The following is a 25,053-nucleotide window of genomic DNA, read 5'->3' on the forward strand; positions in this document are numbered from 1 at the left end:
AATAAAAGTAAATTTACGAAAAGATAGGAAAAAATATGGAGCACGTGTCATAGAGGAGCACGTGAGCAAAACTGGAGGTATTAAAAAGGCATGGAAAGAATTAGACAACATAAAAAGTTGGATCAGTAAAGTAAATAATCGCATGGATGGTTGCGAAACAAGGAGACAAAATATACTTGAAGTAGCGACAATGTTTTACAGGGACCTTTACGAAACCAGAGAGCAACAGAATACAATAAATTTGGAACAAGGCGAGGAGGAGGAAATACCAACCATACTAGAAGCCGAAGTCGAACGGGCTATCACCTCCCAAAAAAAGGGGAAATATCCTGGACCAGATGGTATAACTAATGAGCTCATAATCGCTACTAAAGGCGTTACGGTTCCAGTACTAACATCTCTCTTCAACGAAATTATCTCTAAAGAAATAATACCTACCCAATGGACTACCTCAAACATTATATTGTTGTTCAAAAAAGGCGACCCGTATAACATAAACAACTATAGACCTATTAGTCTGATGTCCAATGTCTATAAAATATTTGCGAAGACGATATTATACAGACTAACACACATACTTGATGAAAATCAACCAGAGGAACAGGCCGGGTTCAGACGCGATTTCTCAGTGCTGGACCACATATTCACAGTACGGCAACTAACTGAAAAATGCAAAGAGTACCAAGTCCCACTTTACATAGCTTATGTTGACTACAGCAAAGCCTTCGACTCCCTCATACATAACAAAATTTGGGAAGCCCTGAAGGAGCAAGGTGTATTGCCAAAGTACATCAGGATAATAAGAAATATATACGAAGCAAGCACTGCTAGAATACAGCTAGAAACTAAGGGAGAAGAGATCAAAATAAACAAAGGAGTACGACAAGGGGATCCTCTTTCTCCAAAAATATTATCTGCAGTGCTTGAGGGAATATTTCGTAATCTTAAATGGGATGGGAATCCCAAATACGGACTTAAAATTAATGGTACTACTCTTACACATTTACGATTTGCAGATGATCTAGTGCTGATAGCAAAAACAGCTGAAGACCTGCAAAATATGCTAAAGGAACTAGCTTGCGAGAGCGAGGCAATGGGGCTTCGAATGAATGCAGAAAAAACAAAAACAATGACCAACTCCAAAAAGACACCTATAGTGGTAAACGAAGAAACCATCGAGTATGTCGATGAATACATATATTTGGGACAAACAATATCCATGGATAACCAGATGGAGAAAGAGATTGCTAGAAGAACAACAAACGCATGGAAACGGTACTGGTCACTGAGAGAAGTAATGAAGAATAAGGAAATTAATATAGCCACGAAGAGGAAGCTGTTTAATACATGCATTTTACCAGTCTTAACCTATGGCAGCCAAACTTGGACTTTAACTAAGAGCAACCTAAACAAACTACAAGTATGTCAAAGGTCCATGGAAAGAAGTATGATTGGAGTTAAATTGAGAGATAGAATTAGAAATAAGGTGATTAGATCTAAAACACGTGTAGAGGATGTAACCATTAAAGTTAAATCACTCAAATGGAGGTGGACAGGACATATGATCAGAGGCAAAGAGAAATAGAGCAAGAGAATTATATGGTGGTTCCTGAAAGATAGAAAAAGAAAACAAGCACCACCAAAAATGAGATGGGAAGACGAAATTGTAAAATTCGCAGGGAGACAGTGGACTAGACTAGCGAGAGACAGGAAAAAATGGAAAGGGATGGAAGAGGCCTTTGCCAAACGGCATACAGACCAAACCGATGTTGTCTGAAACAGTAATAAGTTAAATTTTATATTTTGATAAGTTAAGTACAATAATATGTAAACTCTTAAACTGTAAAATTTGTCTGAATAAAAGGCTTATATTATTATATTATTATTATTATATCCTTCTCTAACTCGCTACCTAATTTTGGGCGCTAGAAGAGCGTAACTTAGTAGTAGTAGTTTTAAATAATTATGCAATTATACGCGTGTTGATATGTATGTTTAGTTTACCACTACGTAACTATGTAAACTAATTTTTAGTTTTCTTGATTACTTAATGTTTACTCGGTTCCCCAAAAGATGGCACTGTGCAATGAGGGGCAATTAATTTACCGTCGTTTAATTTTGTTGTATTATTAAATCAACATAATTATTCAATTAAATTTGTTGATATCCGTACCCCCTCTTCTAAACTTAGAGTTAATTTGGCAAAATCCTTCCTCGGAGGCTTATTCATGTCAACACGTATTAAATTCAGCGTCATCTGTTAGTTTACCAGGGTACTCTATAGTGGTAGCACATATTTGAAAAAAGTTTGCCCCTCCTTCCTAAGTAGCGCCATAAGATTCAGGGGCAAACTTAAGTCAATCGAGTGTTGTGGCTACCCCTCCTTTTAGGAGTTCAATTTTTATAGCCTATAAACTTGCCGGGGATGTTCTCGACAGATTAGTAAAGTTTTCATCAAAATCCGTTCAGCCGTTTTCACGTGGTGCGCGTTCAAATAAACAGACAAACAGATAAACAGACAAACAGACAAGAATTCTAAAAACTGTTGGAACGTGTTCTGTTATCGATTCTAAGTATCCCCAGCCGACTTTTTTTCGAATATCTTCCATGTACAGACTTTCGACCCTCTTCAGCTTTATTATATGTATAGATGTATAGAAGATAGAATAGAATAGATAACTGAAAAACTATAATAACACTACACTACAGTATATAATGGAAACTTTTGTTCCGCGCTTGGTGCAGGGTGGGGATTAGCTTATTGATGGTTTTGACGAAGCATGTGGCGGAGTACCTTTGTGTTTAGTATTAAGTTGTGTTAAGTATGTGATTAAAAAAAACATGGGATTCACTTTATTCAAGGTAATTAATGGCTGCGAAATTTTTGGGAAGCTCAGGGAAGCCAAACTATACTGGTGATGAGCTACACGGTGGAATACGTTTGTGAATCGGGTACCTACCCATGTGACCTACGACTGATATAAGTTCAAGGTGTAGGTAGGGTCAAGGAAACTATGGCTCGGTAGAAAAAGGCCGGGTACAGTAGCTCACTCAACCTAATTTCAACACGAGATAGGCGATATTTGGGTGACTGAGCCAGAGTTCGAGGTGAGCCACTGTTTCCGCCTTTAACCTTTTCGACGCGATGTCAAACACAAAAGCTGTCTCTCGGAGGACGCCACGTCACCGAAGTGTCAAAACTGAAATTGAACTTTATGCATATGCACGTAGGTCTATGTTGCTCTGTGGTCTGTGACCAATTAATCGATCTTTGGCGTTGAACCTGCGGTGCGGATGTATCGGTCATTGGCGTCCAAAAGGTTAAGTAATTGTTATTTACAAGCATCTTCCGCGTAGAAATATTAAAGTGGATATGGTCGACATGACCACTAACAACCAAAATGATGACGTGAGAAATTAGGCACAACCATTGACGTATATCTCAGGACGAGCCTTACGGGCACTAAAAAGCCGGGCAAGTGCGAGTCGGACTCGCGCACGAAGGGTTCCGTACCATAATGCAAAAAACGGCTAAAAAAAAACGGTCACCCATCCATGTACTGACCCCGCCCGACGTTGCTTAACTTCGGTCAAAAATCACGTTTGTTGTATGGGAGCCTCACTTAAATCTTTATTTTATTCTGTTTTTAGTATTTGTTGTTATAGCGGCAACAGAAATACATCATCTGTGAAAATTTCAACTGTCTAGCTATCACGGTTCGTGAGATACAGCCTGGTGACAGACGGACGGACGGACGGACGGACGGACGACAGCGGAGTCTTAGTAATAGGGTCCCGTTTTACCCTTTGGGTACGGAACCCTAAAAATGGTAGTAGGTACTAGTTCAGCGGGAGTTCAGCGGTGTCACTTTTCTTGATCTTACTCTAGAGTCAGACCCAAAGTCTGCAGCGGATTTGATAGCCCACGCAGTGCAAGTGTTATTTTAAACGTCAAACTTTTATGAAATTATGAGCCTCACTTAAATCTTTATTTTATTCTGTTTTTAGTATTTGTTGTTATAGCGGCAACAGAAATACATCATCTGTGAAAATTTCAACTGTCTAGCTATCACGGTTCGTGAGATACAGCCTGGTGACAGACGGACGGACGGACGGACAGCGGAGTCTTAGTAATAGGGTCCCGTTTTACCCTTTGGGTACGGAACCCTAAAAATGGTAGTAGGTACTAGTTCAGCGGTGTCAGTTTTCTTGATCTTACTCTAGAGTCAGACCCATGAGACCCAAAGTCTGCAGCGGATTTGATAGCCCACGCAGTGCAAGTGTTATTTTAAACGTCAAACTTCTATTAAATTATGACGTATTAAATAACACTTGCACTGCGTGGGCTATCAAATCCGCTGCAGACTTTTCTTGGTCCGATTCTAATATCCCCCCGTTTAGCCTGTTCAGACAGAATGGTAACTACGAAACCCTACACTGACATGGCCCGACATGCTCTTGGCCGATTTTTATTATCATTAAAAGCAGCAAACTTTTTGGTTGGTAGGACCCTACCTATTTACAAAACATAGTTGACGCGTTCACATTGTTGACACTATGACATGACATGACAAACAGATTACATATATAGTAATAGATACGTAACAGTTATGAATGTTTTGAAATTTTAAGTGAGTTTGTGAACTAAATAATGAAAAAAAGTAAACCGATAAGCATAGACCAACATCAGCATTATTACAATAAACTTTTGGTGGAAAACTTTAAACTACGGCAACAGCTGTGGGACGAAACTGAGAAACAACATCTTGATATGACCCGAGCCATTGAATTGAAGCAGAAAAATATATCTCTTCGCAAACAACTGCATGAAATAACGGACAAAGCATGTAAATTGAGAGATTCGATTAAAACCTGAATACGACCAATTATTAGGACGTCATAACTGTTAATAATAATCAGTGGCGAGAAACTCTCTTACTACGAACAAACGTATAGCAAAGATATTTGTCATAATTAGTTCAGCGGCGTGGCATTGGCGGCAGCACTGTTGAAATGCCAACTTGACATTATGCGTATACGAGCGGCAACCATTTTGAAATACAAAATTGACATAATTCGTGTGCAAATTTTGCAAAATAATAACAGTTTTCTAAAGTTGAGTTTGCTTCTCCTGAGTTTTGTGGTGATTTGAAACAGAAACCCGTACCTACTGTTGTAAAATAGTACAATGGCCGACAAAAACCGATATTGTGAAATATGCGGTGTCTGAGAAATCACTCGAGGAGGATTCTTTGCCAAATTTCTCAAGGATGAACAGCGGTAAGTCTACAAGTTCCGAAATACCAGGGAACAAATCAAATTATTTTATTAAACATTTTGATTTATCAGCCGCGTAACAAGCTAAAGACCGACCGAGACGCCGGTTCGAATCCGGTGTCCGCCACTCCGTAATAGGAGGAACAAGCACGTATTGCTCGCCCTAAATGTTATTTATTTATTTATTTATTTAATAAAATACAGAGGTATTCTTCAAAATAGTCATAGCCCAGCAAAACTCAACAATGAGTTTGACTGTGGGGTCATCAGTCTCTAGTTATCAAAGTTGTTGGTCAAATACTTCCCAGGCATTCAAAGATGACGTCTATTTCAATTTATAAATTCCTAAAAATATTATTTGCTACTTATGCGGTGAATTATTTGAATTTGCTATGTTTGCTACCTGTAAGTCTCTTCTAATAGTTAGGGCACAGGGTACTTATTAGACCGACACAACGCACGTTGTTTATCATCATCGAATCTCTATAATCTCCATTTCTTTTTCAAATATGACCTTTTATTACTATAAAAGCTTACGTGTTATTCAATTTCATATTTTAGTTATCTGAAAGTAGTCCTGCATGAACCCAAATGTCGCAATCACTTTAAAGCACATACTTACTACTACTATCTTCCTCTTATGTTTGCAATACTTATTTTAATTTGCATCATTTGTGTCCCTCAATATTATGTTTACAGTACACAATGAAAAGGAAGCCAAAACCACTTTGCTTACAGATGTATAACTTGGGTTAGATAAGCTAGACTGGAAAAGAAGATCTCGTTCATTTACCCATAGAAAAGTTGCAGAAGATTCGTCACGTTTGTGGCGATCATTTTGAACGGAGAGACTTTGGCAAGACAGAAAATAAGCTACATGTCGAGCCATGCTCAATTGCTCAGTGTAGAGTTTCGTAGTTACGATTCTGTCAAAATAGGCCAAACGGGGGATATTCGTAAGTATCATGTAGGTACATTATAAATTACAGGGAGTACCTATTTGCAGCGCTTTGTACGTCTTTTTACTAAGAAAAAGGAGATTTTTAGCAATAACTCAAAAACGACTGGACCGGTCATGTTTGCTATAAGTAGTTTTCATTGAAATTATTTATTAAGCTTTTGTTTCACGATTTTTGTCATACTTTTTGGACCCATGGTTCAAAAGTTACAGGGGTGGCACATATTTTTTTTCTTTTGGAGCGATTATTTCCGAAAAATTTACTATATCAAAAAAGGGTCTCCTTATTCGTTTTGAAAGACCTATCCAACGGTACCCCACGCTATTGGAACAAAACATTTTTTTTATAGTTTTTAATTTATCGCTGCCGCAATGCCTGATATATGTACCCATGCCAAATTGCAGCTTTCTAACACTAACGATCACGGAGCAAAGCCTCGGACAGACAGACATGGCGAAACTATAAGGGTTTCTAGGTGACTACAAAACCCTAAAAAGAGCCTATCCAAAGTTAAATCTTTCCGCACCTCCACTGTCGGAATACCAATTATTATGAGAATTTCCTCAACATGCTGCAAGTAGACGAGGTAACTTTCTATTAGCCATAATTAGTAATTAGCCTTAGTTGTAGCCCACAGGGCCACTTGCACCATTCACTAACCCGGGGTTAACTGATTCAACCTAGAGTAACCATGGTTACCAGTACAATTTGACACTAGGTTAATGGTTTAACCGGTTAACCCCGGGTTTGTGGTATGATGCAAGTAGCACTAAGTGATTAGGTAAGTAATAAACATTTTATCGTAGGTAAGTTTAAAACAGTCCAGCACAGCAACAGATACATTTTAAATTATAAAGATGAAGTTATCCCTTCATCCAGCTAACCCCAAACAAACTTTGTACCAAGACCTAATATTATAATTTAAAAAACCGGCCAAGTGCAAGTCGGACTCGCGCACGAAGGGTTCCGTGCCCATATGCAAAAAACGGCAAAAAAATCACGTTTGTTATATGAGAGCCCCACTAAATATTTATTTTATTTTGTTTTTAGTATTCCTTGTTATAGCGGCAACAGAAATACATCATCTTTGAAAATTTCAACTGTCTAGCTATCACGGTTCATGAGTTACAGCCTGGTGATAGACAGACAGACAGACGGACGGACAGCGGAGTCTTAGTAATATTAGGGTCCCGCTTTTAACCTTTGGGTACGGAACCCTAAAACATGTATAAACGGCATACACTGCCTACCTTCTAAGGAGGAGGAATTTTACTGAGTACCTAATATAGGTACTGTAAACAATTTGTCAAATAATTGGGTGTTTGTGAGGTTGGATCATAATGACATCTAACTAATGTCATTCAAATATCGTACTTTTCCGTACATGTATTGGTGCGGGCAAGACGCACGATGACTAAATTTAACAATGAATGCATGATGATGATTAAAATAAATTATTATTCTGATTTCAGTGTATGTTCGAATTGGCCTGTTTTTGTGCACATCACGGTTATTCCAGTCCAGAGTAGGTACTTACAGCTATTTCATTATTTTTCATTACTTATTAGTATTACCTACCTATTTTTTGATGGAAACAATGTCCATCTAACAAGAAACTTCAATCAATAGGTACTAAGTATGCTATGCTATGAGAGATTGAATTGAAGGTACTTATTTCAATTTCAACAACAGTATTCTTATGACATTATTCATAAACGCTTTTGTCATTTTGTCATTTGTGTTTGTTAGAAAGGGACAAATTTAACAAAGGTAGATGCTAAGTTTTATGAATAAGTGGTTTAATATATAAGTCAGTACGTCTTTCCCATAAGGGCACACGGGGCTCGTGCCCAGGGCCCCCATCCTCAGGGAGCCCCGAAAGACAGACAGTAACAGTAGGTATATTTGATTACCCATAAAAAATAGATCATCTCATCATCATCAGTCGTTCCCTCAATGCTGAGGATCGTGACATCATGTCCTAATGTTAAAAATATTAAAATAATTTTTCACCAGAATTTTAAATTTCAGGTGCAAACCTTTACATGCCAGACCATCGACATCGAACAGTGTAGGTAAATGGTAATTATGCTAGTTATCTTTAAAAGTATTTTCACACAGACTTCAGAGGGCCTACCGCGAACCACGTTCGACGTGTTGCCTCTCTGTCGCACTTGTAAATTCGTACGTATGTGCGACAGAGAAGTAACACGGCGAACGTGTTTCGCGAGAGGCCCTCAGTTTACCCACGTTTCTCTTCGAATTGGTTAGTCCGAATTGTGATCGTTTTCAGGGTTCCGTCCGTAGCCAAAATGGCAAAAATGAAACCGTTATAGTTTCGTCATGTCCGTCGGTCAGTCCGCCCGTCCGTCCGTCCGTAGATCACAGCCATTTTACTCAAGAACTATAAGATATAAGGATATTAAAATAAACATAGGCTTTTCTATATAAGTTATATAGGAGGCAAACGAGGACACGAATCACCTGTAAATAAGCGATTACCGTCGCACATGGAAAGTCCATGAAGATCTTTTTTTTTTCTGGATAAATTGCCGCTCCCAACCGCGTTATTGCGGTGCACGGCGTATGGAGTTATACCTAATAGTACTTAATCTAAAAATGTTAAATTAAGGTAGAAGTACTAGTGCTCGACGCTGCACTAGTATTCGACATGGGCACTTTATGTCAAAGTGACAAGGATTAAATTTGAATACAGAAAAATCTTCGCTGTTCAAATTTAACCTATATTACTTTGACATAAAGTGCCCATGTCGAATACTAGTGCAGCGTCAAGCACTAGTACTTCTACCTTATTTCTTTTACAATAATTTAAATTTCAGCTGCAAACCAGATTCAGATCAGATCTTCACATGCCAGAGTACCTCTGTCAACATCAAACAGTGAAAATGGTAATTATGCTAGTTTTGCTTTTAGGTAAAAGTATTTTAGTTTTCACACAGATCTCAAGTAGTTTGTCCACGTTTCTCTTAATGGACGTTAATTAAGTGGTGTTGATGTACTTACTTTACGCTTCGGTACGTAGTTTAAAATACACTCCATGGGTAGGTAAATAAATAAATAATAAATATTAGGGGACATCTTACACAGATCAACCTAGCCCAAAACTAAGCAAAGCTTGTACTATGGGTGCTAGGCGACGATATACATTACATACTTATACAGATAAATACATACTTATATACATAGAAAACACCCATGACTCAGGAACAAATATTTGTGTTCATCATACAATGCCCTTACCGGGATCCGATCGGTTTCACAGGCAGGGTCACTACTTACTAGGCCAGACCGGTCGTCGTCGTATGAAACTAAAATTGTTTTTTTCTTGAGAAATATCAACATAAGCACATCATTCGATAGGTCTTCGAAATTACTATTAAGCAAGTTAAGGTTTTAAGCCACATTTTTGTTAAGCTCGAGTAGGTACCTACTGATGATGGGATCCATGAGGAATCGAGGGAACTCCTCAAATCTTTAATTAAAGGCATACAACAAATCAAGCATTTACATTGAAAAAAGTGACAATTGATGAAGTAGAACTGATGATGGCCAAGAACGGAACTCTTCAACGACGCATAGCTCACGTTTTTAAGCCACATTTATGTCAAGCTCGAGTTCTGAACATGGGATCCATGAGGAATCGAGAGAACTCCTCAAATTTTAAAGGCATACGTACAGAGATTTATGTATTTTAATCAGAAAATCAAGCATTTACATTAAAAACTGTCACATTTGATGAAGTGGAACTGCTGATGATTATCAGAACAGAACTCTTGAACGACGCATAGTACACATTTGGCGATTTCGATTTTGTGGGTTAGGTTAGGTAGGATAAAACTGTGACCCTTAGAGAAACGAAATCATCATTATCATCATCATCATCTTCCTCGCGTTGTCCCGGAATTTTGCCACGGCTCATGGGAGCCTGGGGTCCGCTTGGCAACGAATCCCAAGAATTGGCGTAGGCACTAGTTTTTACGAAAGCGACTGCCATTTGATCTTCCAACTCAGAGGATAAACGAGGCCTTATTGGGATTAGTTCGGATTCCTCACGATTTTTTCCTTCACCAAAAAGCGACTGGTAAACATCAAATGATATTTCGTACATAAGTTCCGAAAAACTCATTGGTAGGTACGAGCCGAGTTTGAACCCGCGAACCTTCGGATTGCAAGTCGCACGCTCTTACCGCTAGGCCACTAGCGCTTCTTAGAGAAACGAAATGCTACTACGAGTATAAAAGTGGGTAAGGTTAATATTAGGTTAGGTAAGAACTGCGACCCTTACAGAAACGAAATGCTACTAGGTAAAGGTGACGAAGTGGATTACTATATATGGTGATCACTGTGATCAGTTAAATGCCAGCCAATAAATTACATATATAAAAAAAAAAATTATAGGACATTTTTACACAAATTGAATAAGCCCCACGGTAAGCTCAAGAAAGCTTGTGTTAATTGTGGGTACTCAGACAATGATATAAATAATATATAAATACTTAAATACATAGAAAACAACCATGACTCAGGAACAAATATCTGTATCATCATACAAATAAATGCCCTTACCAGGATTCGAACCCGGGACCATCGGCTTCATATGCAGGGTCACTACCCACTAGGCCAGACCAGTCGTCATTCATTTATGGCATTTCAGACTGTTTTGACAAGTCGGTTTTTTCTATTAAATATTTTTGGCATAGGTACATTTATCTCAACTTAGTAGGTTATTCAGTGGAAGTTTTATCAAAACCGGTTTATCAATAACGTTCTAATGTACGTGTACGTATTAGTATGATAATCTCGCTTATTGATAGGTACGAACTACGAGTGTGGTATCATTGGAAACGGGGCAAAACATCTTAAAGTTCATACCCCATGCAAGTTTCATCGAAACCGGTTAAATGTGTGCGTCCGCTTAAGGATTTATACGGAGATGGTCTTCGCATGCTCTTTAATAGTTTACTTGAGGATTCTTTACCTACTAGGTATTCGGTAGTATGCGAGATTTGCTCTCACGCGGACGCCGATATGCATGTCTTCAAGCAGGTCATTAGTATCAGCTATTACTAGGTAAAACATGGATCGGTATAAAACAGATAAGAAGTTCAAAGTAAGGTATTTAAACGGTCTAAGTCTTACCTGCTTGGTTAACAGCTAACTACGACTGACAAATAAAAATAAGTGAAGGTACTAACTATTAATGTTTTATGTTGGTACCTATGTTTGTAATTTATTTTTAAAATTTTAACGTGTGAAATGTTCCAGCACAAACTTCAGCTACTGCATCTACGAGTACAGGCCAAGCTTGTCTGAAATCTGGAATAAGCATTCGACTGGATAAAGGTAAGCGTAGAATTGAGAAAAAAAAAATGTTATTGGCTCAATTAATGCTATTGCCTATTGAGCATGCGACTTGTCCACCGAATAAGAAATGGTTATGGTTCAAAACCATACATTAGACCAGACAAGTAGAGTCCGTATAAGTGAAGCCTGCAGTGAAGTATGTAATTTAAGTACAAAGGTATTTAATTTATAGGACTTGACCGATTATAAGGTTATTTACTATAAGGGCCAGGTGTTCAAAATGATCTTAACGCGACTTTTATTGTTAAGAGAATAAGTGCGTATCAAGATGGTATCAAGGTAATTTTGAACACCTCGTCCGCTTAGCAACATCTGCTGCTGACTGTAGGAGTATCAAAAAAACTCTACCTATGTTGACGAGCTCTTATTTATTACTAACTTACATTCCATGCTTGATACGTTCACGACAGCACGGTCATGGTATGATACTGCATGGATGGGTAGAGCATTTACGTATTTTTAGTCACTCGCGCGACGGGTTTCCGAAAGCTTCATCATCATCATAACCATCATATCAGCCGAAAGACGTCCACTGATGGCCAAAGAACTCCCTCAACGATCTCCACAGCGGCCGGTCACGCGCCGACCCCATACAACTCCATCTTGTAGAGGGCCTTCCCACGCTGCGTCTTCCGGTCCGTGGTTTTTAGAGCTTATAGGTCTCCATTTTTAAGTAGGTAGGTACTAATACTACTAATAAAGAGGTGAGCAGCTAGTACCTCTATAATTATGCGGATTATTTGATTTCAGCGGCAATACCAGCTAAACGCCCCCGCTTTGCTGACAAACAACCTGGCGGATCTATAGGGATACTCTAGTTCAGCGGTCGGCAACAAGCGGCCCTCTCACTCGCGGCCCGCGAGCCCCCCTGGCTATTTTGTATGTAATATTGTCAAACAACAATGTCTGATTAAAGTCACACATATTAACAAAAGTGCGGCCCGCGTCAACTTCCTTAACTACTATGTGGCCCTTGGCTGCTAAAAGGTTGCCGACCGCTGCTCTAGTTCTTGCTTCTGATAATCGAAAAACGCAGCGAGCAAATCAAAAGACTAGGTAAGTGAATATGGTATTGTTACTCGTATTAAAATAAAATTTGTTTATCTCTCAGCAGTTTGAAACATTCATTCCAAAGTTATTGGTTAATATTTACGCACAGTATATTATTATCTCATCTTCGTTTTAAAGGATGTATACGGCGGAATAGTACCAAATAATACTTTTTAATCTCTGCCTGCATACATACCATTGCTTAAAACAAGCCTAATTTCATCCACTTGGTAAAAGGTTCTCATACATCTTTTAATTTTTCCGCGGATGTACTTTATGTTTGCATTGTACGAATGCATTTAAGAGACCAAAGATTTCTACGGAGTTTCATTTAAATTAATTTTACTTGTTACAGATTACAATACAACGAAGAAAGAATTGCTGAAGAAGCTCATGAAAGTGAAATCGAGTTTACTTTATTAAGAGTCTGCCTAATAGGTAGCTTAGGACTTTAACCAGATAAATTGTTTTTAAATCCATCTTTGAAACATGGTATCAAAGAGAATTTTAAATAGAGAGTTACTGTCATGGTAAATTATGTAGCTACAGTACCTACATTTACTGCCATCTTTCGACAGAAGATTAAACCTGTTAGAACGCCATTTGACTTTGGTCATTATTCTTTCACTGATATCACAGAATAAGTAATAGTATTTGATATGTGTAAACTTGTTAAATATTAATATTAACACCATCTACTCGAGAGTAGGCCAAAGGTATGGTGTAATCTTTTCGAGCGATGGCGCCATAACCTTTGGCCTACAGTCGAGTAGATGGCGTTAATTTCAATATTTAACAAATTTACACATATCAGTGAAATAATAAAAGGGCTCATTTAGTCGATGCGACAACTCGCATGCCAGTTCCATTACATTGCGGTTTTCGATCGGGCGGTTGAATTGGACTTAACCAACAGTCCGCAATGTAGCTAAAATCGCATATACGCTTCGCGCGCCGTCTTAATCAGCCTTATGGATCAAAGTCAAATGGCGTTCTAACAGTTTTAATTTTCTGTCGAAAGATATTGGCAGTAAATTTACAGTGGCTACATAATTTACTTTGACAATCCGCCTCTATACACTCTATTTTCATTGATGGTATCAATGCACACCATATTTAGTACAGACTATATGTAACTATGTTTGTACGGGTCAAATCTTGCAAGTTAAATTTGACCCACTTCCCGACTTCCAATGAAGCTGGAAATTTGTATACATAAGTAAGGCGAGACGCGAGACAGGAGGTGGCCATAGGAACTCTGTGATAAAACAACGAAACCTAATTGTGTTTGGGGTTTATAGAATTGTCTCGATGAGTACTCGTATTAGTTGCCCGTGGAATAAAAGTACAGTCAGCGATAAAAGCTTGTACCAAAAATATTTTTTTTGCCATAAACTTATTATTTTGGTTAAAGTTAGATCTATGGGTTCGTTTTGGTAGGGTCTTAACTGAATGAGTTTTATTTTATGCGTATTAACTTGGAGATTGTGATTCTGTAGCCATTCTGCGTCAGGGGTTAATGAGGATCAGCTCATAGCGTAATAATTAACACACACACTATCACACACAGCCCACAGCTGATACGGCTTAAAGTATATAATAGACCTAGGTATATATAATTTCGACTGTTGAGTTGAGTGTGTGACGGTAATTCAGTTAGTTCCTACTTCCTTTTTACAGTTATATTTGTGTTTACCTTATCCTATTTAAATATATTAATTCTAAGATTAGTTTTTGAAAAATCTTTAGACAAACATGTTAGATTTTGTAACGAGTACAGTGTATCCGTTTGTAAATTCTACCAGAATATATTTTGTACAGTTCAGTGTTTAAAAACAAAGGTACAGCATATTTGTACATTCAGTATTCAAATTGTGCAATAAGAACAAATATGTATATATATATATATACATATATATATATACCATATATTAAGTCTGGCTATTAATTCAGCTATTCATAGTCTCACGTTCATACTGCATGTTTGGTACCTGGACGACGGCACCATCAGCGGAGACTCACATATAATACGGTTCTGGCAGACTTATCCCTCTTCTTCAGTCGGTCCCTCAATACTGAGGATCGTGACATCATATCCTTCTGTTGAAGACCAGGCTCCTCCATAGGGTTCTGTTCTCCGCCAAGCGCATGGCCTCGTGCAGTTTTAATAGCATAGGTACCGTAATTTGAGCACACCATCTAGTAGGAGGAGGGCCCTGAGGTGTCGTGCCTTCAACTTTTCCCGTTATTATTACTCTTTCCAGGCTATCCGGAGAGCGACGTGACTTATCCCTAGTTATACAGAAATTTAGCGCCATTGACCTGAAACTTGACTTCGACAAATGTGAATTGTACATTTCCGAAAACGTAGAACCCTCTTTAGCAGCCTAGGTACTTCAAAGTTTTTCGAGTTTAGATCAGATTCAGAACGTTTAGTCAAAATTAGTAGCCATTCGGCCTTATTTATTTTAAAATGTTGTTGTTGGTTCCCAAATTTACGTACTTGCTCCGTTGCTGCGCTATCTGGAAAGTCGCTAGTTTAGTCCAACCTATCGATAGTCTCCTTAAGTCACAACTGGAATCGATTTTAAATGTGACCCAAGATTCTTTGCCCATTAGGTTTGGCGGTTTAGGAACACGCAAAATATCGAGTATTGCTCTGCCGGCATTCTTGTCCTCAATCCATAGCACGTCTGATCTCGCAGGTAAAATCCTTAAAATAACAAACTGCGAGGTCGCGTGCTTGGATGAGGCCAAGAAAGCCTGGCTAGCTAAACTGCCAGATGTGCCACCTAGACCCGAGAGGCAATAGGGGCCTGGGACAACTTAGCCCCCACTGCCGTTCTAAAATCCCCAATTGACACTTCGTCGGGAAGGGACCACGCAAGGCTCCTAGCTGTGACCAGAGTCTGGACAATGACCCTTTCGATTTCCAACTTCTGAACTCTACGCTGAAGCTATGGGCCTGACTGTTCGGCAGTTATTTTTGCACAGTATCGTTTTGCTTACACACAAATCGTCTACACTCATGACTTGTTACGTCTCGCTTCTCAAAAACCGAATCTTTAACCTACCTGTTCCAGAAGTCTTCTCCGCCTTCGGTAAACGATTTGGGGACCACCTTAAGGCTTCAACCTACAGTGCCATGCTAAAGCATTGTTATCTCAAATCAAAGACAGATCAGTTATTGAGGCCAAAAAGCTTACCTACACTCTTCTTCAATCACTTAACTACGTGGAAACAGCTAGAAGCTATACTAAGTAATATTTTATAATGTACGCAAATATTTAAGTGTCATTTTTAGTAATTTTGTAACTTGCATGCTATACCTATTAAGTAACTAAATTCAGATACTGCATGTACAAATCTAAAGGCCCCTGTACGCAATGGGCCAGCGCCGGCCAGTCCAAGGGACGCAGCCATGCGGTAGAATGAGATAGCAATATCACTTGCTCCCTTTAACGCATAAATGCGGCCCCCAGAATGGCCCACGCTGGCCCATTGTGTACCCCTGTATAGTTGAATCATCGAGAGCGTGGAATTGCATATGTAGTAGTATTGTTTGTTTACAGGCATTCTATATTTGAATTTTCTATTTTCTTGTACTATCAGCATACAACCACTACAAATGCAATTCCATCTTCTCGATAATTCAACTATACACAATGGGCCAGCGTGGGTTATTCTGGGCCCCTTAGGCCATTTAAGGCCCCTGCCTTAAATGGTTCCCCGCGATACAGAGGGGCTACCGCGAAAACCGTAATTCGCAAATTGCGGGGATTTTTCTCTTTTACTCCATTAAAGGTGTAATTAGAGTGACAGAGAAAAATGCCCGCAATTTGCGAACTTCGATTTTCGCGGTTATAGCCCAGGTCTCACCTAGTGCGGGGGCCCCTGGTAAATATGTATACCATAGTTTATTGGTAAATACATTATTTTATTTTACTAATTTTATGGCTGCACGCCTATCCATCACCCAACAACGGCACTTTCATCGAGCCAAACACTCAGAATTGCTATCGGACTCCGGGTCGGGGCCGATGTATGTGTGGACCACAGCTGTGCCTCTAGTGGGGCCCCTGTTGATCGCCTTGGCCACCACGGACTCGCCTGCTCCTCGGGCGCCGGCCGCCTATCCCGTCATACCGCGCTCAACGACATCCTGAGGAGAGCGCTCGTCAGCGCCGACGTCCCTGCGGCTCTGGAGCCCCAGATCGCAAGGGACGACGGCAAACGCCCCGACGGGATGTCGTTGATCCCCTGACGGATGGGCCGGGCGCTGGTGTACGACGCCACCTGCGCAGATACGCTGGCGGTGTCCTACATTTTAGCCACCAGCAAACAGGCCGGGGCGGCGGCTGACGTCCGAGAACTCTTCAAGGCGAATAAATATAGTTGTCTCGGCGCATACTACGAATATGTAGCCTTTGGCGTCGAGACACTAGGTCCATGGGGTAGGGGGGCTTGGGGACTCCACAAGGTGCTCAGTAAATTCCTAAGGGAGGCCACAGGTGATCCTCGCGCAGGCAGCTTTCTCGCGCAAAGATTGGCCATAGCAATCCAGCGCGGGAACGCTGCCTGCGTGATGGGTACCCTACCAAGGGCGCAAAATTTTTAGCTTCAGTTATCTTAATTGTAGTTAATTTTAGTTTTATATTCATTTTAGAACACTTATTATTTATAATAAATGAGTTTTTGTATATACCAAGTATCAATTTAAGAAATTAATAAAGTTTGTAATAAACTCACAGGTGTTTTATTTTCTAAGATAAAAAATTGAATGAGTTTAGGATGGTTTTTATCGGTTTAGGAAGTCACTATTATCGATTTTTCACAGCACTACTTTCTATCATGTCGGTTATTATCGTTTCGAGAACTCACTATTATCGATTTTTCACAGCACTGCTTTCTATAAACCATAGATAAATATATAGATAATATATTTCTTTATCTGTGCTATAAACAATTTTCTTTATGTTGGTATGAATAGATGCTCATCAGTCATACATCAGTCAAGTCCTGTCAAAACCAACCGTTTGACAAAAACGTACTATGGAGTTCCTTCTCTTAGAACGTAGTGATTATATGCTCTTTGAATAATAATAAAAACAAGTAAGTATTTTCGTAAACGTTTTATCACAATGAACAGAATGACAAACGCCGTTAACGAACTAAAATCTGAAAACGAATTATTAAATCAGCTAATTATTTTATCGAGAGAGAAAAGGGAAGAAGCAAGAAAAAATGCTAAGAGACAAGCAGAGTCGAATTATAACTTGGAAAAAAATCTCGTCGCAGCGTGCTACCAGTTGGAAGCGTTGATAAAGATTCGAGAAACCGATTCTGGTACATGATTGAACTGACTGGACCTCGATTAAAATGCATATCTGTCGAAAATGAAACATTACTTAAAGTAAAACTCATGCATGATGAATAGTGAAGTTTAATAGTTATTTGTTTTACAAGGGGGCAAAGTTGTTGTTTAACCGCTCGTGCTAATATTGATACCCAAGCAAGCGAAAGATTCCAAAATTGAACCACGAGCGTAGCGAGTGGTTCGAAAATGGAATTTTGAGCGTTGCGTGGGTTTCAAAGCACGAGGGTTAAACAAAATTTGCCCCCAAGTGAAACACAACATTTTTCACCACACCAACCCGAAGCAAATATTAAATGTAAAATATCAAACAAAATCAAATCCAAATGAATGTTTTTAAATATTAATCATCCAAAATCATCATTTAAAAAGTCAATTCTACCAGCAAACATAAGAAAACAACTCAACATTTGCATTTGATTACTTTGCCTCACATGTGAATAAAATGCAACTTTGCTATCAGTTTTTGAAGTGCAAAGTAAGCCTTTCCGAGCTGGTGTGGTGAAAATAAATATTTGACTCGTATCCTTCTTTATTTGTATTACTTGGTGACATAATCAATCAAATATCCATAATTCCCTAGAGAATAAAATGGGTTATAACATATACCTACTTGCTACATTTCTAAATAAATTAATGTGCTAAACTTCCAAAAAAATTACATGGCAGCGGTTCGATATTAAAACGCTTTACCAGGCTAAGTACGTACTCAACTGCGACGCGAGCAAACGCGTTTGCACGCATATTTAGATGACAGTTTCAACCTGATATTCGTTGTTGTGCCTTAGAGCATTTAGTAACTGGAGATTTTGGTTGTGATTTTCTGTGCGAAACGCGAAATTTCGTCATCTGCCTCTCTATCGATCGAATAGGCAAGAGTGATAAGAGGCAGAAACCGAACTTTCGATGTTCGTGTTACGCGGTAGGCCCTGTGATAGCGCTTGTGACGCCCTCTACGCAGAGTTTTGCGTAATATTCCCTATTGTGCAAGGTTTTCAGCAGAGGGGTAAGAGTTGTGGAGTCGACCACTAGGGTAAGTCTTCAATTACTCGCCACCTTATACTAAAAATTAATTCCATTCACCTATTTATAATCAGGCGGCTTAGCACGGTCGCGTTTTTATCCCTTGTCACCATGCCTGTCACGTTCTAACAAGTATGTAAGTGCGAAAGGGACGCGCATAGTGATAGTCGATAAAAATGGAACCGTGCTGAGCCCGCAGGATTCCTTTTAGCGTATAAGGGTACTGATGAATAGAACTCATTTTTAGTATGAGGTGGCTAGTTATTAAACAGTGGCCAGTAATTAACGATTTACCCTGCTATAGTTCGTTTTTTTAGCATTAGAAAGAAGGTAAGCGATCTTGACGTCTTTTTATTAAAAATAACCATAGAAAAAAAAAGTCACAGCAAATATGTTAGAATTATAAATCATATACGATCTTTTACATTTATTTGCTTTCATAAGTAACATCTAATTATTTAAAGCGTTTTTCAATATTTCTTAATAAAAAGACACGTCAAGATTGTTTACCTTCTTTCTAATGCTAAAAAAACGAACTATAGTAGTCATTTTTGGATCGCCCCACGGGAGAAAGGCCCCAGTTGAGCGACCTTGCTGGACCAAGTTAGTGGGTGGATCAATAAAATCGCCGTATACTGTTTAGAGTAGTTTATTCTATTCCCTCATCATCTTCTCCTTCTGGCGAGCCAGCTTCTTCTTGGAGAGCTTCTTCTTGGCCGGCGCGTCGTCCGCGGGCGCGGCGCGCGCCACGGCGGCCTCGCGCTCCGACAGGCACACCTGCAAACAGTACGTGGTTATCAATTATATGGATTCTATCCATCTGTCGCCACGGGGTGAGGTAATTTCATTTTGTATGAAATACTGTTCCATTTGGCCGAGTCGTTTTATCGGGCACACCTGTCCAATGTGTATTTTCGTCTCACATTTTGCTTAGTGAGAGAGTGAGACTTAATGCACATTGGACTGGTGGAATACGAACCTTAGAGACATGATGTTTTCTTAGACTGCATACTTTTATATTATAAATAGTATAAATGAAGGTGGTGCTTGCTTACTTTAATTTTTGACAAGTCAGCAAATCTTTCCACCATATGGGTTAAGGGGACCCTAGCGATACCTATCGTAAGAGTATTACATTTCTTAAATGGCTACCGGAGTTCAAGTCTCACCCAAGCCATTACTTTTTCCACTTTTAAATTTGTGCTTGCTTACCTCAATGTGGCAGGGCGAGGACATGTAGGGGTTGATGCGACCGTGAGCGCGGTACGTGCGTCTACGCAGGCAAGGCGCGCGGTTAACCTGCAACACACATGCATTATGAGTACCGTCATACTGTCAATATTCATTACAAATATCTAAGGGCCAATTGCACTAACCACATTCGCGGACAGAACATTGTCACTCAGTTAATAACTATGAAACTTGCTATTCAATAAAATTTTATATTTTATTGGTGACAGACGGTTTGACTAACCCTAAATGTTGTCAATAGCAACCCAGATGTGTGACCCAATTTGCTTAGCACCCCCAACAAAAAGTTTAAAAATAGGCTTAAAATCATTTAACTAACAAAATGCTAAACCAATCTGGTATTTGTGTTCTTTTTGCTTACTACCCCACCAATGACTGTTACAAATGATATGTAATCATTTGAAATAGTTGTTGGAAAACATATCCAATTGTTTGTCATATTCTGACACAACATTCCAAATGCAACCTGGTTTTCCAATGGCTGTTACTTCTGTCCCACAACAGAACTGATTAGTAAATGAAACTAGACTAGCTTTGCTCGGAAAACATATAAAAACTCAAAAATGCGCGTTTTCCCAGAGATAAGACCTAGCTAGATCGATTTATCGCCCCCAAAAACCCCCATATAGTAAATTTCATCAAAGTCGTTAGAGGCTTTTCCGAGATCCCCGTAATATATATATAAATAAACAAGAATTGCTTCTTTAAAGGTATTAGATTTCGGCATTAATGCAGAAAAACACATTATCACAGAAAGGACCAAAACTTGGGGATTAATGATGATGGTTGCTTAACTTGTGTTTGTTTGAATAACGAATAAAGAAATAAAGAATTAAACTTAGCTAATCTAACTAGTATAGCATGTTGGTGACAGGTATCAAAAAATAAAATGATTTATTTCCTGTAAACTACCTGACACCATTTACTTTCTGCCTTTAGAAAACAGGTTGTGCAATAAATACACATTGTCAAGCAAAAAAGGCAAAAATAAGACCAAAATGACTTAATCTTGGTTAAATTAATACACAGTTGACATCCATTCGAGTTATACAAATCTGTTATTGATTATTGCTCTTTCATGAGAAATTGCTATATCCAAATCAAAGACATATGTAACTTCGTATAAGACGAATAAAGTCTAAGGAAAAAACGTGCCTCGGAATTCAAGTAAAAGTCATTCTCGAATAGATGCCGCACACACCTTTAGCCTATCCTCGGCTAGATGGCGTGACGACACCGTTTCATATTTAACAATTTTAACACATAGATAACAGTGAATGAACATGGATCAAAATGATATAAAAATAATAAAATCATTTATCCATATACATATATACATTTTTTGATAACTTTATACATTTTCATTTTGAGTTTTAGTCGTGTGTCGATAGATGGTAGTAAATTTACAGTGACTACAAAATTTACAATGACAGGACCCATACTATCTATTCTTTTTGATCCAAATGTTTTTTTCCTAACAATTTCAGTGTTTAGAAGGAATAAGACTAGGCTATAGGGTTTCTGGTTTCTCGGCCCTTTTCATTTCTCGAGGCACGGGAATTCTCGACCAGGATTTCTCGAGTTTCTCGAGAAATTTTGAAAATTGTAAAAAACACCATGTTATTTTGATTTTTTTGCTTTATTACAAATCAGACTCATACGAATCGTAGGTGAGATCAATAAAACATATGGTAATTTTTTCGTCACCATAAATTGCACTTGATAATAAAAAAATCAACAACAAACAATAACAAACTATAGATGCAGGGGTGCGCGCCGGCGATGTGATAAGCTATAGTGGATTTCTTTAGGTACATATTTAACAAAATGTAAACAAACCACAATATGATATTTTATTAGGCAAGAATATTCAAGTCAATTTAACTTGATGAGACAAACTTACAGAAGTTTTACTACGTAAGATAAATACTTACTCAACGTAACAATGAAGCTGCTAAAATTATGATATTTTGCTAATAGGAATATCGGGATGATTTGATTTATCAATAGAAATTTAGTTTTGAAATATTTGTTCTTACATGGTCCTATAATTCGTTTTTTTAGCATTAGAAATAAAGATACGTGATTTTGACGTGTCTTTTTATTGAAAAACACTTTTGAAAAAGAAATCACGACAAATATGTAACAATTAACAAATCACATACGATCATTTGCATTATTTTGCTTTCATTAGTACATTTTTTAAAAGCGTTATTCAATAAAAATACAAGCTTAAAAATACACGTCATGAATGTCATATAGTTCAAAAGTTTCAAAACATGACAATTGGTTGAAACCAGAACGATAGGGGATGGATCAAGGCAGTTTCGTATTTGGTTGGTTAACTACCAAATTAATGGTTTAAGTACCTAAAAATGTAAAAAAAAACATTGCTTACATTAATTTAACTACTTAAAGAAATACACTATAGACACATCACGTGTTACACGCTTGTTTTCTTTTTACTTATCATAAGAGATTTATTTCTCGAGTTCTCGAGGCATTGAGATTTTTTTTCCCGTCTCGACTTAGGACAAATTTCTCGAGATTTCTCGCCTCGAGAATTCTCGAGCAGAAACCCTACTAGGCTACAAATAGAAAAAGAGAATATTCCTTTGAAATAGGAGAAACAAAAAATAAATAATTCAGCCAATATGTCCCACTGCTGGGCACAGGCCTCCTAACATGCGCGAGAGGGCTTGGGCTGTAGTCCCCACACTAGCCCAATGTGGATTGGGGACTTCACATACACCTAAGAAATAGGAGTCCCAAATCAACTAACCCCCTTTTATTCATAAACATCTACTAAAGTTGACAAGCCGACAATAATTGTTTGTCCCTTTCTGACATATTGGTATGATGGAAAGGGACAAACGATTATTATCGGCTTGTCAACTTTAGTAGACATTTATGAATAAGGGGGTAAGTCCTTAAAACCACACAACACAACATGTACCACATAAATTTGGTCAGTTATATTCTGACACAGGTCTCTACATAAATCTGACACTTTTAATATAACATTACCACAATTATTGTTATTTACACAATAATAACAGACTCATTTTGTCACTTAGTTAATGAACCTTACAAAGTACCTAACACAACAGAAGCACCAGTAGCACCAGTATAAAAGCAGATTTCACTCAAGTAAAATACACTTTACTAAAACCAAATTGTTTCTTTAAGACTGTGAAGGGATAGTATTTAACCAGAGCACTCACACCTCCTATAAGCACTCACTTATAGTAAATAATGGTAAATACCTGAATGTGATCAATAACCAGCCTGTCAACATCTAGGCCTTTGTAGTCAGCGTTGGACTCGGCGTTCCTGAGCAGCTGGAGCAGGAACTCCGCGGACTTCTTGGGCCAGCGGCCCTGCGTGGTGCCGAACTGCTTCGCCTGCGCGCAACGACCCACACCGCCGTTGAAGCGACGGAAGGGAATGCACTCCTTCTTCTCTGTCACGTTCTTCAGGTAACGCACGGCACGGCGCAGAGGCAACTTTCTGATCGCCATCGCCGTTTCATAAGTGTTCTGCAATATAAACACTCGGTTACTAATGTTACTATCTACATAACCTGAGTCGGATATAAACATTACGATCAAAGCTCGAAATTACCTTGAAATGAACACGGAGGTTTGAGCCACGCGCCTTGCATGACTTGGCTGGGTTATCCGGCTCCCGAGAGTAACGTCCCATTTTGTTTCTGAAACAGGCGGCTTTGAGTTACAAACGCAAGACACCAAAAGAGGTTATAAACTGAAACACTGCTGACTTTCACAATTTTAACGAAATAAACTTTCGAATAACCGGTAAACACTGTTCCTTTAAGCATATTAGCGAGATTCCATTCAATGGTCATTATAATTTTAGATAAAAACGGATTTTGTTAAACACGAAACCAACCTCTCACGGGAATAACTTAACAGGAAAAGGCATAGACAAAATGTTTTGACATTGACACTTGCGTCAGTGCTGTCAGTGGCAAAATTATACTCTATTGCCAATATAGCAGTATTTTTCTAATAATTTTCGGTATCATTTCAGACAAATTTCAGATATCGAATAAATTTAATATCTCAGTGTAAGGTATTATTAAAACTTGTACCTACATTTAAATAATAATTTGAAAAATGAAAAGAAAATGTAATGTCTTCTTTATTTTAATAAACATCTGATTATAGCGCCACCTATCGGACTCTTATGAAAACAAACTGATGTACACGTAGTTCCATTTCCATAAGCAATTTTTGTTGGTGGCGCTAGTTGTGATGGCTTTAGATTGAATCTAGTTCAACTAATGTTCATACTAGATGGCGCAAAAGTAACCGTATAATCAAAGAGAATTTTGAAATTCTCTTTGCCGTAATGAAATTTATCCGCGTCAACCAGCGATATTTTGTATTTAACTTTCATAGTTTGTATATTAAGTAACTATGTAAATTGTAAATAAATGTTTTAAAAATGTGTATATATAGGTACCATTATTTCGTCAGTTGATTTGTACCTTCACGATTGAGACGAAAGTTAGCGTAGACGGGTCGGCAAACTTTTGAGAAGAAAAGCCAACTGCAGTATAAATCACCAGTTTAGTTTAAGGAAGCTTAAAGGGCCGCAAATGTTGTTTTTTTTTTTTATTTTAGTTATGTATGACGTCTCAAGGGTTCATTTTATGGGTGACGTTATGACGTATCATCATCATCGTCATCTCAGCCATAAGACGTCCAC

The 25,053-nt window shown here is 38.4% G+C and overlaps 1 protein-coding gene and 1 long non-coding RNA gene across 2 annotated transcripts; one reads left to right on the forward strand and one right to left on the reverse strand.

The window, feature by feature from the left end:
• Window positions 1-8,854: 8,854 nt before the first annotated feature.
• On the forward strand, window positions 8,855-12,668 carry LOC134798547 (uncharacterized). Its single transcript, XR_010145212.1, has 3 exons — window positions 8,855-9,145; window positions 11,523-11,600; window positions 12,372-12,668. It is a non-coding gene; the product is annotated as an uncharacterized LOC134798547 (long non-coding RNA).
• Window positions 12,669-19,701: 7,033 nt separating this feature from the next.
• LOC134798723 (large ribosomal subunit protein uL22) lies at window positions 19,702-24,292 on the reverse strand. The gene is made up of 5 exons (XM_063771107.1): window positions 24,232-24,292; window positions 23,944-24,031; window positions 23,586-23,858; window positions 20,281-20,367; window positions 19,702-19,845 (listed from the first exon to the last, which is right to left on the reverse strand). The coding sequence occupies exons 2-5, from the start codon at window positions 24,022-24,024 to the stop codon at window positions 19,723-19,725; spliced, it is 564 nt and encodes a 187-aa protein (XP_063627177.1). The 5' UTR covers window positions 24,025-24,031; window positions 24,232-24,292; the 3' UTR covers window positions 19,702-19,722.
• Between the last annotated feature and the right edge of the window lie 761 nt (window positions 24,293-25,053).

This window comes from Cydia splendana, chromosome 17 (genome assembly GCF_910591565.1).
Source record: "Cydia splendana chromosome 17, ilCydSple1.2, whole genome shotgun sequence".
In the NCBI taxonomy this organism is placed as follows: Eukaryota; Metazoa; Arthropoda; class Insecta; order Lepidoptera; family Tortricidae; genus Cydia; species Cydia splendana.

Coding starts and splice junctions, on each gene's coding strand:
- LOC134798723 (XM_063771107.1), bottom strand. CDS start 24,024: ATGGGACGTTACTCTCGGGAGCCGGATAACCCAGCCAAGTCATGCAAG. Junction 20,368..23,585: donor TGGTTATTGATCACATTCAG/GTATTTACCATT, acceptor TGTGTGTTGCAG/GTTAACCGCGCGCCTTGCCT. Junction 19,846..20,280: donor CCTCGCCCTGCCACATTGAG/GTAAGCAAGCAC, acceptor TACTGTTTGCAG/GTGTGCCTGTCGGAGCGCGA.